The sequence below is a fragment of the Pezoporus wallicus genome, unplaced genomic scaffold (genome assembly GCF_028554395.1).
Source record: "Pezoporus wallicus isolate ANWC-B61680 ecotype Strahan unplaced genomic scaffold, APGP_CSIRO_Pwel_v1 contig_13737, whole genome shotgun sequence".
In the NCBI taxonomy this organism is placed as follows: domain Eukaryota; kingdom Metazoa; phylum Chordata; class Aves; order Psittaciformes; family Psittacidae; genus Pezoporus; species Pezoporus wallicus.
In genome coordinates this window covers 707225-731806 of record NW_026641629.1, presented here as the reverse complement: position 1 = coordinate 731806, position 24582 = coordinate 707225, and the positions used below count along the sequence as shown (strand labels likewise).

Sequence of the window (24582 nt, the reverse complement as noted above, 5' to 3'; positions counted from 1 at the left end):
TCTAAGAACACGACCCCACCAAGAACATCATTACAGAACACGTTGGTTTACAAGGGAAAGCCCAAAGCGTTGCTGTCACCTGCAGAGGAGATGCACCCCATCCAGAACGTGCCATGCTCCCAGCCTGGGACACAGCAGAGGAAGAAACCGATGCCTCAGAAGCCCTTCCAGGCAAAGGGGACCGATGCAGAGGCTGATGAGCAGGAATAGATTTGCAGCTTGCTTTAGCATTGCGGAGTCTGGCCAATTTTGCTGGGATTCCCTCAGGTAGGTGTTAACATTAAGGCAACTTATTAAATATCTCTGTGTGGTGATGAAGATTATTTTTAACACTCTCATTAAAACACAAACTTCATTTTAAAGATCTTTAATTTAAATTGTTCCTGTTGATTCCTCTGGCTGCCTGAGCCTGAGCTCCGGAGATCTCTCAGCTCAGTCCCCACAAAGCACTTCCTCAGTGATGTTCCTGAGCTCTCCAGGCTTTGCCAGCTCTGCCATCAGCACTGTGGGGCCTGAGCTCCCCCCAGGACACGAAAGCTGCTGGAGTTCTCTGTGCTAATGCTGAATTCACAGCCTCGTGCCACGGGGCTGGTCAAGAGGAGCACTGGTTCCTGCAGGGATGGCTGCTGGCTAGAGGGGAGATTTCTTTGCCCTCAGTGCAGGTGGATGCAAGTGCAGGGAATTAATCCAGCCTTCCAGAACACTCCAAAGGGATGTGTGGTGTCCGCAGCTGATGGGGAAGAAGGAATTCCAGGAGCTGAAGGTGAACCAGTGGCAGGAGGTTTCCGTTGCTGCTCCTGACTCCCCTTGGCTGGCTTGTGTCTTTGGGGTCACTGGTTCCAGAGACACCTCTGACACAGCAGCCCCTTCACAGAGTGTTTTACAGCCCCTCTGGAAACCCAGCAACCCAAACACAGTGGGGCTGCTCCTCAGAAACACCGAATATCCCAAAGTCCCAGTGGAAGCCAGCAGGCCTGAGGGCACCTCACACCTCCGGAAATACCAGCTCTGTGGTGTCTGGTTAAGAAATGACCTGACCCAAAACCTCCCTGTAACTGACTCAAACATCACGTTGGGGTTTTGCGGATCTTCTGTACCAAGACACTAACTGGGTTCATGGAAATGCTTATTTCCCAGGTTCATCGGATTCATTCACCCCTGGGCATCTGAAGCATTCCTGCCTGAGGACGCAGGGGAGGGCAGCCAGAGCTACTCAGGCCAAATAGGAAGGGGCAAAGCTTTAGGAAGCTTGTAAACTACACCCTCCCCCCTCCCCTTTCTTTCTTCTACATCTCTGTATTTACCCCAAACAACCCATTCTACTGTGCCAGGGTGTCACTTTGTGATGGAAAGATGCTGAAGCCCCAGTGCAAGGGGGCCTTGTGGCTGCCTGGGTCTGCAGTGAGAGAGGAACCGCTCCCAGGAACAAAATCTGCCACCTCCCCGGGCTGGCTGGGGCCAAGATTTGAGTCTTTAGGAGTTTAGGAAAGCACTTGCCAAGGGCAACATCTCAAAGCTGCTCCTTCCTTGAAGTGGAGGTGTGGGTGAGGTGAGCCTTGCAGACCCCTCAGGATGATACGCTGCTCTCCTGCCATCCCCCATGTAATAGCTCATCACTGCCAAAAGGAATGAGGCTCAGCATCCCCACACGGGGAGGAAGTGAGGCCGACGAGTTTTGGTGCTTAGATTCTGCCTGAAACTGTCCTGATGCAAAGCTGGACTAATCCCATTAACAGCCTCAAATTTACTGTGAATTTGTGCAACTGCAACAGATCTGAGCTGAGCCTAAGAAACCAAAACCTTTCTTGTTTATGAAACTGGAAAAGAAAGCAAACCTTTGTTTTAAAAGGCCTGGGGGACTCCACGGGAACAGTCCTCGTACCCCACATGTCACAAGAGAGGGCTCCTGGAATCCTTGAGCTCATTTTTCATGAAGCTAGCTGGATCACATGCTGGACACACGGATGGAACAGGCAGAATGGTTTAAAGCAAAAGGGGTTCAATCCTAATTCCAAGCTTGTATAACTCCACTGGAGTTAGTCCTGATTTAGTATGAGTGGAAAGAGATGCCAGTGGAGTCCAGTGATGTTCCAGGTTTCCCAGGAGCAAGACCATTTGCTTTTATGAATGATGTGGGTACCCGGCAGGGTTTGATGTCCGATCTCTTTATTCAGGCAGTTTGGTGATCACAAATGAAAGGCGTTGGGATTTGCTCAATGGACAAGAGAAGGAGGAAGAGATGGGAATGACTCCAAGTTTTTCATCTTGCTGAGTTATTTACCTGTGTGTGCCTGTGTGTGTGTGCAGGTGCTCACACCCAGGTAATTCTTCTATGACCTCATTGGTTTTTTAGGTGATCTGCTCCTGATAAATTGCTGAACATGCATTAGAGAAACCAGAAACTCTTCCCCAGTAAAAGTTACCTTATCTAATCTGCTCTATGCATTTTCACAGGTACTTAGTCACTATTTAGGTACTATTCAGGGCAGAAAGGCACTTCTGTTCCTGGTGGGGATCCTTTGTTTTCCTGTTTGATACATCTTTAAGGGAACAGCTAAGGGGGAAAGCTTTACTAAAATAACTTAGGAATCTGCTCAGGACAGATCTCAGCCCTGATCGTTGTTTCCATGCCTGGGAGCACTCGGGGGGGTGGACACCCAGCACCTAGTGCTCCCTGAGGTGCCTCCGAGCCAGGATGGTGCCATGTCCTTGGAAGAACAGGGGGACACGGGGCTGGTGGGTGGGCAGGAGGGAGCCCCTGAAGGAACAATGACCCTTTTCATCAGCTGCCTCCTGGAAAGGGATCCCGAGCTCTGGGGCTGGCAGCTTGGCTAGAGCCAGGCACTTGGTGAAGCGGCCTGGTTTGACTGACCCAATAGGCGACATCCCTGCCTCATCCCACCATCCGTCCAGGCCCTGAGCCGGCTGCTGCAGCCGCAGCACTTGGAACATCACCGTGATGGATGCGGCGCAAGCAGTGTAAAGGTCACGTTTGCTCCCAGCGAGGCCAAAGGCCAAAACTTCTCCTGACCTAATTGGAAAGAGGGATCGGGCCCTTGGCCAGCAGGGTGGGAAGTGCTGCAGGAACAGAGCTTGGGCTAATAAGTGTCACACACCATTATTGGGGAGGGTTTCTAAACCACACAACAAGCGCAGAGCCTTTCCTGCGCGGCTCTGCAGAGCTGGCACACGTTAATCCACTTAACCAGAACTCTGGGCAGCCCTTGCTCTGCACCGAACAGCTGAGAATTCGTATTTCAGATGGGAAATTTTCTATTGTTGGGCCCTTTGTTCTTCTCCTCTGCTCGGTGAGAGCTGCCAAGGGAGCCTGGTGGCCTCACCAGGGTAGAACCAGGCTCCCTGCAGCCTGCTCATGGGTTTTATAAAGAAGCAATTTTGGGTGAAACTCCCTGGGGCAGTTTGCTGGTTTGCACTTGAGCACGAAACCAAGTTTGTAATCCAGCGAAAAATAGGCAAACATCAACTTTAACCACTCCGGAAGAAAACCTGGTCCCATCTCCCCCACCATTTATGTGATAGCTGCAGATCGGTTCCATTTAGAAAAGCACCGTAAGAAGCCAAGCACCGCAATGGCCACGCTAACTGCTGGGATACAAAGGCTTAATGCAACTTTGATTACCAACACTTTATCAAACACGGGATCATGATATGCATATATATTAATTACTGCGCATTAATTATCAGAAACTTCAGTTATTCAGATACATTCAGTCCCTTTGAGCACAAAATCAAGAGTTTAAAGGAAAAACTTTAGGTCATGGTTTTGGTTGGGTTTTTTTTTCTCCAGAAAACAGGTTTAAGCAATTCTTTCAGCTTGGCTACAAAAATGCATGAAAAAATAACCCAGGTCAGGAAAACCATCAGTATCTCACGGATGGGGCAGTGTCCTGACAGCTCTCAGGACTTCTGCACCGGTACAAAACGCTGTGTCAGCTCTGCTGGCAGAATTCATTCGCCTTTACCTTTGGGCTCCAGGCCGTTGGAGTTGAAATGCATCCTCTTCTGGCACTCGGTGCAGCTCATCAGGAACCTGGTCACGGCTTCTCTCGGCAGGAACGCGTAGGTCTCTGCGATCTGGGAAGGCAACGGGACAGCTCTGTGAGGGAGAACTGTGCCTGGCAGAGAGCACCAGTGACCTCGGGCTCCTCCCGCCTCGCCCAAGGGCATCCACAACCCACAGCAACCTGGGATCCCTGAATCCCTCCCTCCCTCCAGAGCAGCTGCTGATGGAGGAACATTTGGGAAGTACTCAGTGTATCAAAGAGGTGCTGACACACAAACAAACAGACCTTTGGACTCCCAGCATGGGAACCCCTCCCAGAAACTCCTTCCATTCACCCTGAGCCTGTGAAGAGCAAAGACTCAAATGTGTGAGAATCAGCTGAGAAAAGGAGGGCTCAGCTCTGTTTGCATTGTTAATTGCAGCACACCAGTAACCTGAAGAATCCATTAATCTTCAGTAAGGGCAGGTCACTTTTTCCCACAATGACAATCAATTACTGGTAATACTTTGCACTTGTGTGACACAGTTTATCCAGGGAATTGAAAACATTTTTGCAAACAGCACTGTTAAGTCTCCTGAACCTTCCTGGGGTATTCGTATTTTACAGATGAGGAAAAGCTAAGGAGAAATATTTAAAACTTGGATGCTTGAAGTTAAACACCAGCTCCAGACCTTAGCACCCACCGAAGGTACGTGGCTATCACAGAGTCCTCCTGCTCCAATTAATCCCTGCCAACAGCAATTCTGTAACACTTGTAAAGATCAAGACCAGGTTATTTGGCGCAGGAATGAGGCAGTTTTAACGTGGGTTTCTGTAAGGCCACAAGACCCCATCAAACCATGGAGCCCGACCTCCTGTGCAGCACGAGCTGGGGCACTTCACCCAGGTTGTGCAGCCTGTGGCCTGCCTAAAACATCTTCCAGGAAGACATCTGGTCTCAATTGGAAGCATTAAGAGGTGCGGAGCCCACCTCTTACTTCGGGCTGGTTCCTCCGGTTAATCACCCATCCTGTTTGGTCTAAGTGACTTGTCCCAGCACGGCGGTTCCCCAGGCAGGGGCCGCGACCCCAGCAGGGGTCACAGCCCTTACAAGTGGGGTCATAGAGCAGACAGAAATTCAATTGTTCGTGCCGCTCCTCGGGGCTGGAGCACGGCAGAAGCGGGGCTCGGGACGGGAAGCGCGGCTGCAACCAGACACCTCGCTGGTGACAGGGCCAGGAGGGCAGCCCGGGCCGGGCCGACCCCTCCCCGGGCCGTGGGCTCCGTCCTCCCGCCCGCCTTTGTTAACAGCGACCCAAAATACCCCAATTCCACGATTTTTTCTGCCCCACAGGAAAGGGCGATGCTTGGCCTTGGAATAAAGCCCGTGTTCCTGAAGGACCGCAGAAGGTTCGCTCGGGGATGGCCAAAGGCGCCCCGCCGCTGCGGTGGGAGGAGAGACATCCATCTCCACTGAGCGGCAGCAGAGCCCGAGCTTTCACTCGCCTGCTCATGCCAGATGGGTGGAAAGTTCAGGCAGGGACCTTGTCCCAGCCGCTCAAATGGAGGATGCAGTGCCTGGTCCTCATGGGATTCTCCTCCTATTTAGCTACAGGCCCGCCGAGCTCTGCTGTGACCCAGCGGATGCCCAGCTCGGCCTTTGCCTCTGTGCCATATTTATCAGTGCACAAGCACGAGGGACTCCCCCAGAAACGCTGCAATTAAGGGCCTGAAAATCAATGGTGGCTACTGGGGCATCGTGGCACAGGCAGGGTCCTGTCCCTCTGTGCTGCCCGCGGGGCTGAGCCCAGTTTCCTGCCTCCTTCGCTCCAGCAAGCCCATAGTCTCTGCTGCAAATGTTCAGCTAATTTTAGCGATCCAGTTGTTATTTCTCAGCTGATTTGATGCTCTGCAGAGCAGACAGCTCCCTTGATGAGTTATCTCCCATCCAAACTCCCTTTCTGATTGCCTCCCTCCGGAGGTCACGGACAAGGGCAAACTCTCCAGTGCCTCTCATCAGAACCGGTGGGGAAGAGGAGAGGGAGGGAAGCGCTGGGGAGCCGGCAGCCTCCCGAGCTGACCGCCAGCAGCAGCCCTTTGTGCACGGAGCGGCGGCGCGGGGCGTGCTCTGCAGCATTCACCTTCCAGCCCCGGCTGCAAAGGCGCTTCCAGGGAGACGGGGCATGAGCGGGGCCAGCAGCGCAGCCAGCAGCGTCCTGCCAGGTCAGGAGGGGATACACGCTGCTAATGTGATGATCTCAGCTCAAGAGGGAGCCGGGAGGGGTGGAGCGTGAAGCTCCCTGGCTGCTGCGAGCAGGCCTGGGAAAACAGACGGATCCAGCCTGCTCCCCCGGGGCTGTGCAGGGCACAGATTAGTCCTCCAGAGGCCTGAATTGAAGGAATTAGGAGAGGCTCGGCGTGGTCTGCTGGGGAAACGAGCGGAAAGGCTTTGAACTGCGGTCACACTGGCGGGACTGCATCTCCCCACATTATAAAGGGGTCACTTGCCCCTGGCCGGGGGGGTCAAAGTGCGCCCCAGGCCTGCTCTGCTGCAGGGACAGGGGTTGGGATGCAAGGCACAAGCGATGCCTCAAGCTCTGGGTTCAGAATGTGGCTCCCCGGGGGCTCCCAACACCCATGGGGGGCTGCAGGGCACTGTGCTGCTCCCCCAGCACTGCCAGCACCAACAGCAGAGGACGGACCCTGGATGGACACAGGGACACAAGCGGGCAGGACAGGCTCCACCCCTGAGCCGGCTTCAGCAGCACACCAAGCCCTGCATAATCTCCAGCATCATCACAGGGAGCAGGGCAGCCCGCACAGACCTCTCCAGGATGATGTATACACCAGAGACACGAGCTGCCAGCCAGCCACTTCTGTCTCTAAGCGACCTGGTCCTTAGGGCTGCGGGATGCAAGGGAGTAGCTCGGGTTTGGACAGTAAATTCAGCTCTTCATGTAAAAGGAGAGCCCAAATGTTTGCATGGAAGGGCTGTGCAGAGTCAGGAGAAACAGCAAGCTCCCTGGAGAAGCACACTTCAAGCTAAATTATTCCTGACCTAACTAGAGAGGTTTCAGGATGGATAGAGCTGGCTCTCAGCATCCGTGGAGCACCTGATGAGGCTGAGCTCGGTGCCTGCCTCCATTTTGTAACGGAGGAAACCCAGGATGGGCTGGCGAGAGCATCCACCGGCTGAGGGAGAGGGGCGGGCTCCAGCCGGCCCCAGCCCCCCTTGCTGCCTGCTCCTGCCCTTTCCTGCCTGCTCCTGCCCTTCAAGGCCCACGCGACACATCTCCCTCTGGCCAAGGGAGACAGGGAGGCAGATGGCACAGAGCAGAGCATGCAGGGGACTGGGCAAACATCCCCTCGGCCATCAGTGATACCAAACGTTTCTCTTTTCCCTCAGACACATACAGTTGTCTTTGTACAATTCACTTGGTCTTTCCCCCTCTCCAAGCCGCAGCACTGCTGTGCAGCTGCTGCAGGTGGGTCTCCCAGCTCCCCAGCCCTGCTGCTCTGCCTTTAACCGATTCCCCTGCCTCCCTGCACAGGCGTCCATCAGGACTGCCCTTCACCTCTGCCTCCCACCAGCAGCTCTGCTGGTACCTCCCCCTGTGGTCCCCATCCCCGTGGTTCACCCCTGCTCCCGTCCCCTGGTTCCCGGGGCAGGCGGGGCAGGACTCTCACCGCTCGGTAGGTTTTCTTCTGCCCGGCATGTTTGGGTGCTTTGCCCGGCTCCGACGAGCTCTCCACATGCATCGAGTAGATGATGTCAAAGAAATCTTCCACCACGGCCACGCGCTTCAGAGAGATGCCCTCGGGCTCCGTCAGTCCATCTGCCCCCTACAACAGTGCAGGCAAGTTGAGTTAGTGTCAGCAGTGGGTGACAGGGGTGACGAGATGGGCCCGGGGCTAACGCGGTCGGAGGGGGCAGCGGCGCGGTGCTGCTGCCTTGGGCACAGGGGATGTGGGGGATGAATTAAACAGGGCTCCAGGGAGGATCCTGCTGTAGCCAGGGCAGTGGAAGCTGCTGCTGTGCTGCTAAAGCTGCCAGTGAAATTGGGCCAGGAACAAAAACAAGGGAAGAGTCCAGAGTGGAGCCAGAAATTGAATTTTCATAATGTAGGGTGATTCTGCTAAGCAGGGAACAGGCAGGGAAGCTCTTTGGATCTGCACATGGCACTAAACCACCCTGGGAAGCCCTGTGACATTGGGCTGCAGACCCTGCGGATACAGATCAGCTGCTGGCAGGACAAGGTTTCACTGTGATGCCAGGATACGGCCCCTAAAGGAAGGAGACAGCATCTCCCTCCTTCCCCGCACTGACCTTTCCAAGGCACCCTCCCTCTCTCGCATACGCAGAGCAGCTGAGCGCTGGCAGCAGCAGCACAGCTCTTTGTGTGTTCGGATGTGCTGGAGAGCAGGAGGCAGTAATTCTGCCACACGGCAGTGGTGACAGACTGATGGGAGTGGGAAGTGCGGGGAGCAGTGCTCCTCCGAGCCGACTGGCACCGCCGGTGTCAGCTCCCGCTGGCAGGGCGTGCCGGGGGAAGGGGAGGCAGCCGCTGGTACCCGCAGCTGCTACCGGTGCCCGGCACAAAGCACCGGCGCGGGCAGGGCACTGGGAGGCAGCAGGCACTGAGGAAGGGCCGGGCTTTGGGAGGTCACTCAGCTCGCTCCTTGAATTGATGCCATTGTTGCTCAGAGAGCTGTATGCATACCAAACCCTATGTATTATATATACATATCCATACAGATATATACCCAGACCACGTCCCTTTGAGGCCTGCCTTCCTGAGGCATGCATCGATGCCATCCAGCTGGTGCACCCCAGGCTGCTGAGCAGCAACCTACACGTCTACATGACCTGCAAACTCTTTTTCATGTATATTCACACAGCAGGAGTGCAGGCAGAGCCTGGCAGAGGTCTGCATGCAAAGGGAACACCCAGCGTCCTAACCTTGATTTTTGTTGTTACTGGTGGTTGGGCTCTGGCTATTTTATATGGTCTATATGCTGAACAAACGCTGCTCATTTAGAGGGGCAACCTTCTGCTAGAGACTACCCAACATCTTCCTGCAAAGTGCTGCCTATTAAAGCTGGCTCCTCAGCCCAATTTGGGAACAGACACTGTGCTGGGCACAGACTGCAGTGAGCTGGGTTGGTCCAGCACAAACCACCTCAGCCTTCCCGGGGGAGTCCCGAGCCCTGCATGAAGGTGGCTGTAACAAAGAGAATGCAGAGAGCGAACACAAGGGGCAGGGTGGCAGCTCGGCCGTGGTGGGGGTCGGGAAACTTGGCCCGCGGGAGTGTCTGTGAGGAATACAGACCTAATTCCTTCTGTCACCGTTCGGGGAGTTTCACTTCAATCGAGGGCACGGGTATCCCCCTGCCAGGGAGGAGCGGGCATTAGGAGGCTTCCCACTGACCAATAATCCTCAGAGCAGGGTTGAAATGAGGATAATTACAGAAACAGGACAAAGGAAAATGAATGCAGCGGGAGAAAAGCACAGTCAGACGCAACAAACAGAGCCCTCAAAATTAAGGTTGTTCCCAACCCCATACACAAACCCCTATTTCCAAGGCCATCCCAGGCAGCTAACACCCTCCTCCCTGCGCCACCGGTGGTTCCCTGCTTCCTCCTCGCTTTCAAAATGAATGCAGTTAAGGTTTGGGCATCACCAGAGCCGCTCTGCTCATCCTTCATACAGCCTGCCTCTCCGTCCTGGCCGGATGCCGGAGCTGCCTCCTCGACATCCCTCCCCTGCCTCCTCGTGTCTCTCCATCCCCCCTCAGCCTTGTGACTTCTCTCTCTGCGATGATTATTTAGCTCTGGGAAGCAGGTGAGATGCAAGTGGGATACAAGCGGCTGGATGAAGTCAGTGCCTCCAGGATTACAAGGTTTATCTGCCAATATAACCCAGGGTTGACCTAGGATGCAAGGGGACACAGGCGCTACACACTAGCTCTGAGAGGGGCCCACGCCCCCCTGGTTACTCCTTCCCCACCCAGCATTGCTCATGAGTATTCAAGGCATGAGTCAGAGCCCACAATATCTCAGAGCGGCTCAAAACCCCCTTAGGTTTAAAAAGCAATAAAAATTCAGTTGGGAAGGATGGGTATAAGGGATGCTTTTACCTCCTCCTGGTGTTGGGGCTCTATTGGAAGTCACCTGCCCCCAAAATGAGTAGAAGATTTCAGGAGCGAAGCTCAGCTTCGACACAAGCGCTTGGAACCAGGCAGCATTTCAGGTGCCGAGGGGAGGAATTCCCTTTGCCACCTTACAGGCATCCTCCTTGTCCCGACATTTGCCCAGCATTAGTCTGTCTCTCCCCCTTCCCAGTCTCTCCTTTTCCACAGCTGCATGCCCCATCCCACAGGGATGGATGTACCTCACCCCCTTTCTCCCACCTCCTGCCCACCTTCCCGCCCTTCCTCTCCCCCAGGTTATCCATCGGGTCTTTTCCCTTCCCACTCTCCTTTGTTTTCCCCATCTCCTCCAGGCCCACGTCTCTTCGCTCGCCTCCTCCTCACGTCCCCCTGACCGCGGCGGCAGCTCCCGGCAGCCACCCCTCGGGCCTCTGCACCCGCATCTCCCCTGCATCCCCTCCGCGCCCCGCCCGCCCCATCACACTCCGCTCCCGGCCCGCCAGGCCCCGTCCATCCCCGGGAGCGATGCCCCGAGGTGGCTGCCGGAGGAGCGCGGGGAGGCGAGCGCCGTTTCAGGCAGCGCTCCCCGCCGGGCCCGGCCCCGGCACCTTTGTTCCCGGCCCTGCCCTGCGCTCCCTCCCGCAGCCGAGGGCACGCCAGGGCCCCGCTGCGGGGACCCCTTCCCGCCCTCCCCGCTCCATCCCCCGCTGGCCGGGGCCGGGCCCTTCGCCCTCCCGCTCGGGATGGGGGCTCGGCGGGAGGGGCCGTGGGTCCCGGGGCCGGGACATCTGCGCGGCGGCGGGAGGGGAGGGGAGGCGAGGGGAGGGCGGCCCGGGCCGGGCCGGGCTGAGGCCCGCCCGCAGGTAGCGGGGTAACCATGGCAACCGGCGGGGCCGCGCTGCCGGCGGTAATCCGCTCCCCCGGGCCGGGCCGGGCCCGCCGCTGGCTCCGCCTCACGCCCGCCCCGGTGCCCCCGCAGGGCCCCGCCCGGCACGGACCGGCCGCGGGCAGGGGCCCCTCGGCGGGGCCCCGGGCTGTGGGCAAGCCCCGACCAGCCCGGGCCTGGCTGCGGGCACCTCCGGGCCGCGGGCACCCGGGCTGCAGCATCTCAGACCCTGATGCGAGCAGCGCCGGGGGCAGCGCAGCCCCTGCCCCTCCCCGTACCCCGCGTGGCAGCCCCGCTGTGTCCCCATCATGGACCTGCCCTGCCTCGGAGCCCGGCAGCAGCATCCTCACACACCCACGGCGGCCTCCTGCAGGCCGGCTCCCTGCGCTCCAGCCCCCGCAGCCCTCCCTCGCTGCCCGCTGTGCGTGTGGAAGCTGCCATCACGGGGCCCCGCGGCCGGACCGCGGCACCGAGCAGCGCTCGGGCTCCGTGCGGGACAGCGGCGCTCAGGCCGGCAGCTGCCACCCGATCCCCTCCGCGGTGACCTCCACCCCGAGCCCCTGCGGGCCGCCACCGCCCCGTGCGAAACCGGACTCCGGCCGGGGTCAGCCCCGCGGGGAGGCCAGGGATGAGCAGCGGCCTCCCTGCGAAGCGCTCCCGTCCCTGCGAGCCCGGCCCCGCCTCGGACCCTGATCTGGGAGCAGATGGGAGGGTTTAAGCTGAGCGGGGAGCCCAGGAGGCAGCGTGGTCCCGGCTCCTCTACAGGAGCATCCGGTACCTGCCCGGTTGGGCTCAGCAGCCTGGAGGCTCCAGGCTCTGCCCTGCACGGGCTGGCCGGGGCAATCTGCCCCCTCCAGCGGGGCTGGCGGCTCCCCTGGGGCCGGGGAAGCTGCCCCCGCCTCGCTGCTCCGCAGGGAAGCCTCCCTTTTCGGAGCGGGGTGCACGGAGCAGGCCATCGGGCAGGGAGCACGGGAGCAGCAGCGGGATGGGAGGGAGCGCCGACTGCTTCCCCATCTGCTGTGCTCACCAACAGATAAAGCGCTGCCCTGGCCTTCGCGCGAGGGGCTGATACCAGCCGAATTCAGCTTCCTGTGAGTCAAAAGCCGCTTCCTGCAGGCAGAACCCTGCCTGATAATGGCTGCGCTGTTCTCTGCCCAGGGAGCAGACCCTCTGCCCGCGCCTCTCCTCGCGCTTCCCACATGAAAGCGCTCGTCCCTGTATCTCCCAGCCACAGCATCTCCCCTCCTGCCCCAGTGCAGGCGCTCAGCACGTTCAACGTTTACATTCCTGTGGCTGGCTGGAAGGGCCGCGGTCACCCTTATCCCTGGGACACCCGCACGGGAGGTTTGGGGCCGGCTCTATCGAGCTGCCCCTCAAGGTCACCTCCCTTGCAGGCAGGAACGAGGCAGCGGTGCTCGCTCTGCCTGTGTTCCCTGCGGAGCAGGGCACGGCTGCAGGGCCCCCGCCGGGGGTTCCCTGGTCCCACACTGCAGTGGCTGCCCCACAGCACGGCTGCAGGTTCCACAGCCCACGCTGCAGCGCTGTCTCAGCCGTCCCTCACCATCCCTGCAAGCCCTTGGTGCTTCCCTCTGCTGCATCCACAAAGCTGCTCTCACATACCTGTTTTGAGATTAGCAAACCTGGGTTTGTGCTTTATCTGCTGCTCTCTTCTCTTTCAGGTGCTTTCCTTTCCTAATTCCCTGCAAGTTGTGCTTTGCTCTAAGGAAATTTTTGTTCTGCAGACGATGATCAGCAGCAGCAGGGAGCGGATGGAGGAGAAAGCAGCTGGCACCTACAGAGGCCAGAAACCACGACAGCGAGGGAGGAAACCCTGCCAGAGACATCCCCGACCGGGGCTCCAGAGATGGAACCTCCGGTCCATCCCCCGGGCAGCCGCGGCACCACCAGCAGCACCCCCACCGCTGCCATTGCTCCTGCTCAGGCTTCAGCACCAAACCAGACTTTTTATTTCAATATGGACTCTTACAACTTTTGATCAAGAAACTGTTCCTGGTACTTCTCATCTCTGGGAAGTCAGCCCTTGATTGGCTTCTATATTTAGACTTCTCCAGGGCTTTAGGAAGTTCACTCCTCTTGGTATTTAGGTGTAGGATGAAAGCAGCTTTTGCGGGGGATATGTTAAACCACAGCAGGCTCCCTCTGCTAATGCTGCGAGGAGAAAGAAGAGCTAGATTCCTCGAACTTCCCTCTTCCTCGTGTCCCCCATGCCATGGGCACGGTGCGTGCCTCAGAAACAGGCACTGGGGACAAGCCAGGCGGAGAACAATATCAGCTGCATGGCTCCTAATAAAAAGAACCCACGAGGAGAAGATGGGAAATGCTCTTACGGATTTTGCTCTTTTTTTCTCCTGGAAATATCTTGCTGGGAATTTTTTCTCTGATCATTTCTGCTTGAAAAACAGGGGAAAAGGAGGGTTGCTAAAATGTTGATGGTGTTTCTCAGCACCAAGCAATTATATGTCGTTCTGCACGAACCACCAAGCAAACACGAGGCCCCATCCTGCACTGACAGCTACAGTCCCACTTACTGCAGCACCACCAGCCCTGGCCCTGCTGACGTGCTGAGCCTCATCCAGCCTGCGCTGGTGCATTCACATTGTTCCTCTGCCCAGAACTGTACACGAGGTTTTTTCCTCCTTGCAAAGCAAACACTTCCGTGTGAGGGGCAGTGTGGGCAGTGGGTTTAGACAGCAAACAGAGCTGAGGTGGATCTGTCAGTGGGGCACCGGCGCCGTGCACGAGAGAGCTGCTCTTTCAGCAGCCACAGCTGAGCTGGTGAGGTGGGTCCAGGCCTTTGCTCCAACCTCAGCTTATTCCCCTCCTGGCTCCCAGGCCTGGGAATGAAAACACAGCGAGCCTGGAAAAGGCAGCCCTGCCTCCAGCTGCAGAGAGGGTGGGCTGCGGGAATGGGGCTGCCCTCCAACCCAGGCCTGCCTTGGACAAGGGAGGAGAAGCCTGGGAGACCCATGGGCTTGCTCGGATGCAGGCTCCGCGGTTTGCTTGGATGCCTGCTCCAAGGCTTGCCGGGATGCCTGCTGTGCCCAGGAGGCAGAGGACATTTTGCACGGTGCAGGAGGGCAGAGCTGCCTGGCTGCCAGCCGGCAGGGAAGCTGGAAGAGCCGCTGGATCTGGGACACGGCGCTCCCCAATAGACATAACCCCGCTGCCCACGGGCCTGGAGTGAGCAGGGAGGCAGCAGTGCCCTGCCCACAGGCAGGGTTACAGGGCAGGCGAGCAGGCTGCTCCGAGGTAACAAAACACCGGGTGCATGGAGCAGCCTGAGCTGCCAGGTGAGCACCGTGCCTTGGGCTTGGTGAGAGATGCTGCTGCGACCTCGGGAGCAGAGCACCCCATTGCCCTGCCCACAGCATCCCACTGCCCTGCCCAGGAAACAGCTTCCTGAGGCCCTGGTCATCCCACCCATGGACTGGGGACTGCGGTGTGCCATGACCCGTGCAGGAAAGCATCACGCCATGGCTCAAACAGGGAAGGTATCACAGACATTATTATTAGGGGATTATTATAATGGTGCAGCATCTCTCGCTATTTTTAAATGGGCAGAGTTAAAATGTGAGTTTGGGTGGGTTTAATAAACCTGCAAAGATGGGTAGCCATTTCTTAGTGTCATTTGGATCTTGGTTTGGGTGGAGACATGCTACCAATGTGGAAAAAAGGGGGGAAATGGTAAACTGCATTTATAATGACAAGAGTGTTTATATTCCATAGCATCCTGAAAGAAAGCTAAAACGAGAAATCTATAAGAATCTGAAAATACATCACTAACACAAACGCAGGACGTGTTTAGAGTTGGCTCTTCCTTGAAGTTATCACCGTGAGCCATCTCCCAGCACCGAGGCACTAATCTAATGGAGATCACCACCGAAGCAAAATCCTTCAGGTTGGAGGGGGACGAGGCGTGCTACGAGCAATGAGGTTCACTGTCACAGCAAGGTGACCCCTCTCTTCCTGGGAACAGGCCCAGCAGAACAGGGCAGCCGGGTGACATCATCGCACCCCAGCGAGGACACGGTGATGTCAAAACGAAACCGAGGAGGAGGAGGAGGAGCAGCCGCAGGTTCAAGCAGAACTATGTAAAACAAACCACTGATGCTGCTGCAGGGAGCCAAGGCCAGGCCGGGTTGAGGGGCTGAGCCGGGGATGCACAGCACCCTGGTGTCAGCTCCCCACCCCTGGCAACCCCGAGTATGTGGGTCACAGGAACAGCAATATATGCCTCTAGGAACACGCTGGCAGCTCAGCGGCCGTCCGAGGGGGTGAGCAGCTGCACGGCCTCTCCTCCCCTCCCAAAACACAGCCTCCTCACCAAGGTAAAGGCACTGCGGGGCTCAAGCCATGCCGTGCCATGCCATGCCGTGCCATGCTGTGCCACAGCGGCTTCAGCTACTATCCTGCTTTACACCTGAGCACCACCACACTGCTTGCTGCCGCTCCCCCTGAGCACCCACTGGGCTTAGGAACACCGCACTTCAAATGTGGATGGTGCTGAACCCTGTTGGTCATACTGGACTCCATTACCCCCTTTTCCAGCACAGGAACCCAGCAAAAACGGCAGCTACCCTCAGGGAGAGCATTTATTCTGGGGGCACAAATGGCTCTGCAAGGGTGCAGGTGCTGTACGTGGAGCTGGGGGCCAAGGGGAGAGATATTAATGGGTATCTGCTAGGTCCCTCCCTGCACTCCAGTAAACCTCTGTATTGTGCCTTGTTTCCACCATAACCACACTAGGTGGATCCCAACCCTTCCAAAAGCCGAGCTCTGACGTGTAAATTAGAGCCAGGAAGGATTCCTCAGTAACCTGGGACAACCAAGTGGGTCTTTTTGAGCTGGTGACTGAGAGCTGTTGACGTGGGGGGAGCAGAAGTCAAGCATGTTCTTTAACGCCCCGTCATGGTAATCCCTCCTCAGAGACCCCTCTCCCAGGTCTGACACAGCCCAGCGACATCCCTTCACATCTGCTCTGACTGACACATCCCCGCAGGTTGGACACACGGGTCGTGTGGAGCAGCCTCACATCTGGGTCCCCCCGCTTTCCTGTGAGCCTGCATCTCCAAACAGGGCTGCTGCTGGGAGCAGAGAAAGGGAGGGCAAAGCGAACGGGGCAGGGAAGCCAGGCAATTAATATAACCTGCCCTCTGCGTGAGGAATAAATTGGCAGCTGACAGGTTATAATCTGTGCAAGCAGGATGCTCACGGGCGAGGTGAGGGCTCCACTGGGGGGCAATTGGATGGTTAATTAGGAGGCCAAAGCAGAGGATTCGTGAAAATGTTTATGAAACAGTGCCTGGCAAGGGAGCCTCTGAGAAACGCTCACCAGAGGGGAGCTGCTTCTGGTCCGGAGGAGGAACCACGAGGGTGAAGCAGCAGAACCGAGCACGGGGAGGGAGGAGAGCGATGCAAATGTCTGAGAGAGGGACGGGGATTCCTAAGAGCAGAGGAGTGCGGGGAAGGACCCGGTGACATCGAATGTTTCTAGAAACACACGGGCCGTGTCCTCCCTCTTCCTCCTCCCTCCCTGGTCCCCACCCCTGTGACCAAAAGCCAGGGCTGTGCGAGCAGCCTCCGAGGCAGGCGCTGCAGCTCCAATCGCTGTGCAGAGCCGGGCACAGGGAAAGCAATTAAAGCAAAGCTTCCGTGAGGACTCACAGATGCCTGCTCGCGTTGGAAATGCGCGAGCTTCTCCAAGCACCTTGGTGGTGGCAGGAGCCGGCCTGACCCCCGTCCCCTCCTCATCCCCTCCTCATCCCTCCTTGGCGCGTTGCTGCTGCAGCGGGAGCGTGACTGATGCTCTCTGTCCCACACACGGCTCCGAGAGCTCAGAGGTAGGAACCAGTTGCTAAGAGACAGGACTGTACTTTCCAGCCCACATCCAGACCTTTGTCACCAGCTCAAGGGCTTTCTGCTGGATCAAAACACCCGGCGCAGGTGAGCGGAGCGGGCAGGCCTGGTCCCAGCCCCCCACAGACGCGTGGTCCCCGCTCGGGGGGGCTCAGGCATCCAAACCCACGATGGGAATGACAAGCCCAAAAGCATCCCCAAGGGACCAGCTCCTCTGTGCTGGCTGCTTGTCTCAGTGCTGTGAGACCCCAAACTGGAACGCCCTTAGTGCAGATGAGTGCATGACTCAGGGTTTGCTTTGAGATCCCTCCTTCAAGCGCAGCCAAGAGGAGTCCCGCACTTTATCCTTTTATTTCCTGATGAGCCTGGATTCATTTTTAGCCCAGACCCCCCCTAACAGAGACCCATCCCCAAACCCAGCAGGAGGAAAGCCCAGGCTCTGAGACACAAAGACTGCATTTCCCTGCCTTCCCTAGGACACCCCCTTCCCTGGTCCATTGGAGCCACTGCCATTGCCTCTGGTTGTGTGTCAGAGGAGAAACCCCCTCCTGGGCTGCTGAGCCAAAGCAGAGCAAGGACAGGGAGAAACCACACACGGCATCTTGCTTTCACAACTGTCACTCCATGAACGGCCCTGGACCATGCTGGAGAGACACAACCGACCTCTGCTCCGCTCCCAGTGACCGCTGCCTTCATCTCAGGCAAGCAGCAAAGAAACCCTTACAGCAAGCCCCTGCTCTGACCGTCCGCTCCCCTACACACGCACATGGGCTGCAGCTATTCCTCCTCACAAATTGCCGTTCTTTGGCACCAGCAACACAAGTGGAAGTCAGAAGCATCCCAACAACGATGACGATTTTGGCCAACAGGTACCTGCCCTCACTACAATCAGCTATTAAACCAGATGCCAAAACTCAGTGTGGCTTTGGCTCATCTCGATGCAATTCTTTCGAGGTGGGCACGGCTACCATGAGATCAGGGGAGAGTAATTGCTAATTTGCACTAAGAAAGGGATATGAATATGCGTTCCCCTGCCACAGCAATGCAGAGTGCCCGCGTGGGCCAGGGGAGCAGACACCCCAGCGATGCTCCCGTGCCTCTGCTTTCCCCACCATTTGTGTGTCCACAGCTGAGTTCACGGAATGCTCAGATCAGGACTGAGGCAGCAGCAAAACCAAAACTATAGAGATGATATTGACAGGGGGTTATTGCTCAGACGGGTTTGGACAAATCGATTCTTGAGAAAGTTCTCACTGAAGAGCGTGGCCACCTCTTACTCAGCGACCGAATTCCCCTGCCCACTTGTGGTCAGAACCAGCAGCCCAGAGCGATACCCACCGAGACCCCCAAACCTGAAAGGACTGCAGGGTGAGGGAGGTAATTCATGGATGAGTCTCAGCTGGCAGTGATCAAGGCCAGGCTGGACACAGGGGCTTGGAGCAACCTGCTCTAGGGGAAGGGGTCCCTGCCTGTGCCATGGGGCTGGAAGTGGATGATGAGCTTTAAGGTCCCTTCCAACCCAAACCAAGCTGGGACTCCAAAACCTGCTGCTCCTCTCGGATCAGCAATGCCATCAGTTTCTGGAATCACGCAGGATGTGCAGTGTAGATGGTACAGGGATTATTCCTTCAGAAGCTGTTCGACCAGACACACATGGAGTGGGACCAGCAGGAGGGGTGGGATGTGACTCCAGGTCTCCTGTGTGCTGGTGACCAAAGCCAGTGCCCAGGCTGAGGCTGTCTGGGGATGCTGGGATCTCCCTCTGGAGCTGCACCCCATGTGCCACACCGCAGTACTAACCACCACAGAGGGGCTGCCTGCTGAGCACGCCTGTATGCTTGGCAGAAAGCAAGGGGGACTGAATTAGACGCCGGTTTTCCCCCCTTATCCCTAGAAGCAGCTTCAGCAAGCTGTCCCCAGGGGTGGGAGTGGGCAGGAGCTGGGAGTGGGCTCTGCTGCCAGATCTGCTGCCGGCTGGGCGAGGAACCTCTGCCAGCCTCTAGCTGCAGATCGTCAGAGCTCTTTAAATTCACCTTGCCAAGGTGCTGGGGGCTTCTCAAGCCAGATCCCAGGCCCCGAGGCCTGGGGTCACTGCTGTGACTCCGACCACGAGCAGCTTCAGGAGGAAAAACCACAACTGATGTGCAAGCCAGGAGCTGAACCCCAGCCTGGTTTGTGTTGGAAGGGACCTCAAAGCTCCTCCAGCTCCAACCCCTGCCACGGGCAGGGACCCCTTCCACTGGAGCAGCTTGCTCCAAGCCCCTGTGTCCAACCTGGCCTTGAGCACTGCCAGGGATGGGGCAGCCACAGCTTCTCTGGGCACCCTGTGCCAGCACCTCAGCACCCTCACAGGGAAGAGCTTCCATAGCTGTTCCATAGCAGGTGAAGGCTCAGTATGCTCCAAGGAAGACTTGTGCTATGGAAGCCTTAGGCAGTTTCTCAGATAATATCCCCAGGCCCGTTTGCTGTGTCTGAGGCACTTTTGAATGGCCTTGATTTTTTGTCTCTCACTTGAAGTGCACACACAGTCTCAGTGGTTATTCACATAGTGAAAACCGTCTGTTGACATCTTCTTGGAGGTTATAGATGTGCAGCTTTTGGGGCACTGAATATGGGCATTGAAGGGTACTCGTACCAGGAAAAATGTGCCCTCTATTAGCTGTGGGAGCAGCATCTTTCCACCATGCCTGGCCTTGCAGCCCAAGCGTTGTGCTGCTGTGCTGTGCTGTGCTGTCCCAGGGCCGGGCACCGCAGCTTCCACAGCACAACGCTCCCTGTCTCTGGAGCTAAACCATATTCAGGGATAGGCTGTATTGTGAGATTTATCCTGGGTCCCATGTGATGCTTTCCCTGCTGTTGGAGAAAGGCCTCCATCCATTTTGCTTCATGGTCTCACCAATTCCCACTGTAGGCTCCCCCCACTACAGGACCTTTCCTTGGGCTGAGCTTCACCAGGCACAGCTGTAAAATGCTTTCAAACGCCTGTGTCCGGGGGGGGGCAGCATCGGTGACCTGCACTCCTCCAACAGCAGCACCCACACAACGGCCGCAGCCTTCTAGCCATGCCCACAAGGCCCCCAGACCCTCGCCTTGGCTCTGCAGGGGACAGGGAGGGAGCAGGGAAGCAAACCCCAACGTGGGCAGCGCTGCAGAGCCTGCCCGAGCCCCGCGCGGTCCCCGAAGGGCCGGGCTGACGCCAGGCTCCCCAGTCTCATCCCGCATCACCCCTGCCAGGACAAGCCTGTCCTGCGAGCCCGGAGTTGTGAGGAGCTCCCACCACGCACGGCCAAGGGAGCGTGTGCGACCCTCCCACATCGAGGGCCCCAACCCAAGTCCAGGGCTGAGCCCCCCCTGCACACCCCGCTGCTACAGCCGGAGCCAGGCGCATCGCCGGTTGTCACCAAAGCGCTGCGCCACGTCTCCATCTCACTCTACATTTGTATGACTGTCTAAATGATGCTAAATGCTTAGGACAAGAGGGACACGAGATTATAATGAGCTGCGTCTTAGCACCTTGTCACGAAGGAATTCTCCCACAGTTCATAGCAAATCTGGGGAGAAGGGAGCCCGTGGCGCACCCGGGGCCGGGCCCCTCACCGGGTAATGAGGGGTTTTACACCTTATCCCCACGAAGGAAGGGCAGATCTGGGCACTTTGGGCTGTATCCATTGTCTGTGCTGCTGCAGCACACAAAGATGCCCTCCTCCTCCTCTTCAGTACAGCCTGAATGTGTTTCTTCCCAACACCCTGACCTAAAGGATGCAGCATCCAGCCCGTATGTGAATGGGGCTGTCAGACATCAGTGTCCTGCACGGCAACACCCCACGGGTTTATCTGCGTAGGGTTTTTTAATTGTGTGTTAAATGTCCAGCATCTTCGGGACGTTCATCTGGGAAACGGAAATGTGAGCGCTCCCCGTGCCAGACATCCGTCCGCACTGCTGTTCCTATTCCCAGTGCATTCTTTGAGAAGACCACCATCTGCTCTGACCACCACCTAAGGCAGATGCCCCTCTCAGTGCACAGTCCCAGCTCTCAAGCCACCCAAATCTGATTAGGCCTGTTCTGATGAGAGGCCTGGAGAAGGGCAAGGGAAAGTTACTCAGGAGAGAAAATAATAACCACATGTTAATTATGTTTTCGCTACAGATATGCAGAAAATACAGCAGCCAGCTCAGGATGGGTGAGCCAAAAGCAGCAGCAACACCGGGCTGCTGGAGGGGAGGATTATTTGGGGGGTTTGGGATTATTTCTTTATCCCGGTAGAGGAGTGGCCCAGCCCTGTCAGGGAAAGGCAGGATTTTATCCCCACTGCTGCCCTCTACACGCTCCTTACACCACCTCTAGCTACTGCTTCTGGTACCTCGGGTTCCCAGTAGTGACATGCAGACACGGCAGCACATCATGCACCCCCCTGCAGCCTCTGAGACCCCCCCTCCATCCCAGCTGCCTGTGCTTCACCCATCCCTCCAGCCACGGGACAGTCCCAGCACGGAGCTGCCCCAGCAGATGAGCTCGCGGAAGGACAAGCAGCCGGGATGGGACGTGTCGGGCTGCTGAGGAGCACAACCAGGAGAAAGCAAGCGGAACGCTCTCCAGAAGTGTTGGGAAAAGCAGTTGAACGGGCACTGAACCAGAACACACGCTTCACCGTCCAGCAAGAGGCTCCTATCAGCTTCCCTATTTGACTGCATGCGTGAGAGAAATGAAATACACCCACAGACCCAGCCCAAAGCAGCGAGGACGAGGAGAGCGCTGAATTCTGAGAGCTGAAGGAAATCCCTGTCAAGTTCTCTCTATATTTGAGAGCCCCTGCAGGCAAAACCCAAAATGCAGCAACGGCCTTAAAGGGTCCACGGGACTCCCAGCAGAGCGGGGCGGTGGGGCCGGGATGGTGGGGTCTGGGGGCACCCACAGACCCTGTGCTGGAGGATTTGGGAAGCACAGTGCCTAGTCTTCCCTACCACCAGTGGCTCTGGGAAGCACTCCCAGCCCCAACGTCCATCCGGTTGGGAATAAGCCCTATTGCCCCTTGGAAAATGCAGCTGTCCCCTGAGGGCACGGCTGCTTTTTGTTGGGCTTAGGGAGCGGGGTGTATCTGCTGCCTGCAGCCTGCAGGGACTCTGCCTGGGAAGATGCGGGGCCTGGACACGCTCCTCGCTGAAACTTCATCTGGGCAGAAGCCCTGGGGGACCCGCGGCCTCGCACCGGCCTCGCCGAGCCACCGGCCCCGGGGACCCTGCGGGACAAAGCGGGGGCCGGCGGGCGAGCAGCGGGGCCCAGCTCGGCCTCTCCGGGGTACCATGACTCGGCAGCATTCGGGAGATGTGGGATAGAGGCACCGGCTGGAGGGATGGAGAGGACCCGGGCAGGGCTGCATGTGTGAGAGCAGAGGGGTACAGCTCCGAATCCGCCCCGGCTGGGGCTCGGGGGGGGGGGGGGGGGAGGAGGCTGCAAAGAGGTCTTAAAAAAAAAAATTGCAAAGAATTTTTTTGGGGCATGGCATGGGGGAGGGGGGCTGCGAGGGGAGAAAGAAAGGAGCCTCTGAGCACCACGGAGGGAAAGGGAGAAATAATGACCCTTCCCCCTCCCCCCAATAATAAGGCAGACCAGATGGGAGGTAAATAGTGCGTTTAGAAGCATTTGCCACAGATGGGCTGCCCTCAATGGAAGCATCCTCCAGCCACATCAATGCTGGAGTCTGTGTGTGCACAGAAAACACTGCACCCTTCAGAGCAGCGGCAGCAGCAGCAGCAGCGGGAGAGGCGGGGAGGGACGGGGGGGAGAGAAAAAAAATCCCTCCCGGAGCCCTGCGGAGCCGCCGGCCCGAGGAGCGGCCCCGGGGGGGCGGCGGGGCCGGGGCAGCACCGGGCGCACCCTGCGCCGGGGGCCGCTAAAGTTGCGCGTTTGCCTCCGCGCCGGGGAGCGGAGCGCGCTCGGGACGGGAACAATGGGGCGGCGGGGCAGCCCCGGGCGGCGGCGGGGCGGGGGGGCGGCGGGCAGCGGGCAGGGAGGCGGCCGGTGCGCCCGGCGGAGCGCCGAACAATGAGGCTCCGGCGGGGGAGTTTCCCGGGACGGCGGCCCGAGGAGGGGAGGGGGAAGCGGGGAGGGGGGGGGGGGAGCTGCCCTAATCCGGGCTCTGCCGCTGCCCGCACCCCCCGGGGCACCGGCTGCAGCGGCCGCGCCGGGGCGGGCAGCGCCGCGGGACGCCGGGGCCGGGCGAGCCGCAGCGGGCCGGGTCCCTGCGCTCCCTCCGCTCGGCGCGGCGCGGCGGCCGGGCGGGCAGGGCGCGGCGGCGGCAGCGGCGGGGGGGGGGGGGGGGGGGGGCGCCACCGGCGCCCCCTCCCCGCCGCTCCCTGCCCTTGACTGCAGACCTGTCCCCGGCCGGGGGGCGGATGGGAAATGCCGGGCGAACGTGATCGGACGGGGCGGGGGGGGGGGGGGGGGGCAGCGGGACCCGCACCGGGCGGTGGCGAGGCCCCCCCGCGGGGGGCAGGTGCACGGCGGAGAGCGCGGGGCACCGCCGCCCCCCCACACCTCCCGCCGGCAGCGCCCGGGGCCGGCGGCCGCACCGGATGGGACGGGGACGGGCACGGGGAGGGGAGGGGAGGGGGGGGCGGCGGAAGGTGCGAGGCTCCGGGCGGGCGCCTCTCGCCATCCGCATCCCGGGCGGGCCGGGGCGGCGGGGGCGCGGCGGCTGCCCCGGGAGCGGCGGGGGCTGCGGGAGCGGCCGGGCCCCGCGTCGCGCCCCGCATGGGGCATGCGCGCTCCCGGCGGCCGGCGGCGCGGCGGGGCTGGGCCGCCCGGTGCTGACGGGACAGGGCCGGCGCGGCGGTGGTGGGGACAGGGGGCCCCGGGGGTGCCCACCCCCGCCCCGGGATACCCCCCCCACCCCTCCCGCCCGCACCCCCGGGGAGGACAGACAGACACGGACAGGCAGGCAGACAGACAGACACAGAGCCCCCGGGGCACGGAGCGCACTAACCGTTCCCGTTTTCACCGGCACATATACCACCACTTGACCCATCTTCGTCGCCTCCCTGGTGCCGTTTCCCAGGCGGAAGCCCTTGGACCGGACCCAGAACTGGAACTTGCCTTTCTCCCCCCCGCCGGAGCCGCCGCCGGAGCCGGATCCCCCCTGCAGCACCTCAGCGATGCGCTGGTACTTGCTCCGGGTCACCGTCTTGGTTTTAGCCGAGTCCCCGTAGGTGCGCAGGCACCAGTCCCGGAACTGCCGCCCCAGCTCGCTGTCCCCGGGGCGGCTCCCCCGTAGCAGCAACGGCGGCTTCGGCATCGCCCGGCCGGTAGCGGCGGCGGCGGCGGCGGTAGCAGCAGCAGCAGCAACGGCGGTTCCCGGCCCCGCGCCCTGTCCCGGAGCGTGCGGCGGGGGGCAACCGGGGCGGCGCGGTGAGCCCGGCCGGTGCTTGCTCAGCTCGGGGCGGCCCGGGACGGGCTGCGGGGCCACCGTCCGGGATGGAGCGGGGATGGAGGAGGATGGAGAGGAGCGGGGGGGGATGGCCGGGGCTCGGACAGCGACCCCTCTCCGGGCGGAGGGAGGCACCGGCGGCGCCAGCAGCAGCAGCAGCCGCTCCTGTCACAGGATCACAGGCGGCTCCGGCTCGTCCCCCTCCCTCCCTCCCTCCGCCCGCCCGCCCGCCCGTCCTCC

At 59.1% G+C, this 24582-nt stretch overlaps 1 protein-coding gene and 1 long non-coding RNA gene across 3 annotated transcripts in view; one reads left to right on the top strand and one right to left on the bottom strand.

Annotated features, from left to right (window-relative positions):
* Positions 1-24258, bottom strand: part of NOL4L (nucleolar protein 4 like) — a 54569-nt gene extending 30311 nt beyond the window's left edge. The window contains exons 1-3 of one of the 2 annotated variants that reach the window (XM_057424761.1): positions 23902-24258; positions 7692-7847; positions 3984-4095 (exon numbers count right to left, since the gene is read on the bottom strand). In XM_057424761.1, coding sequence (XP_057280744.1) covers positions 3984-4095; positions 7692-7847; positions 23902-24210 — 577 coding nt within the window. In that variant the 5' untranslated portion in view covers positions 24211-24258. Of the gene's footprint in view, positions 1-3983; positions 4096-7691; positions 7848-10142; positions 10332-23901 lie in introns of those variants that run through there. The other variant, XM_057424762.1, reaches the window with a different exon arrangement.
* LOC130607575 (uncharacterized) lies at positions 14206-15183 on the top strand. The gene is made up of 2 exons (XR_008974282.1): positions 14206-14552; positions 14788-15183. It is a non-coding gene; the product is annotated as an uncharacterized LOC130607575 (long non-coding RNA).
* Positions 24259-24582: the final 324 nt, after the last annotated feature.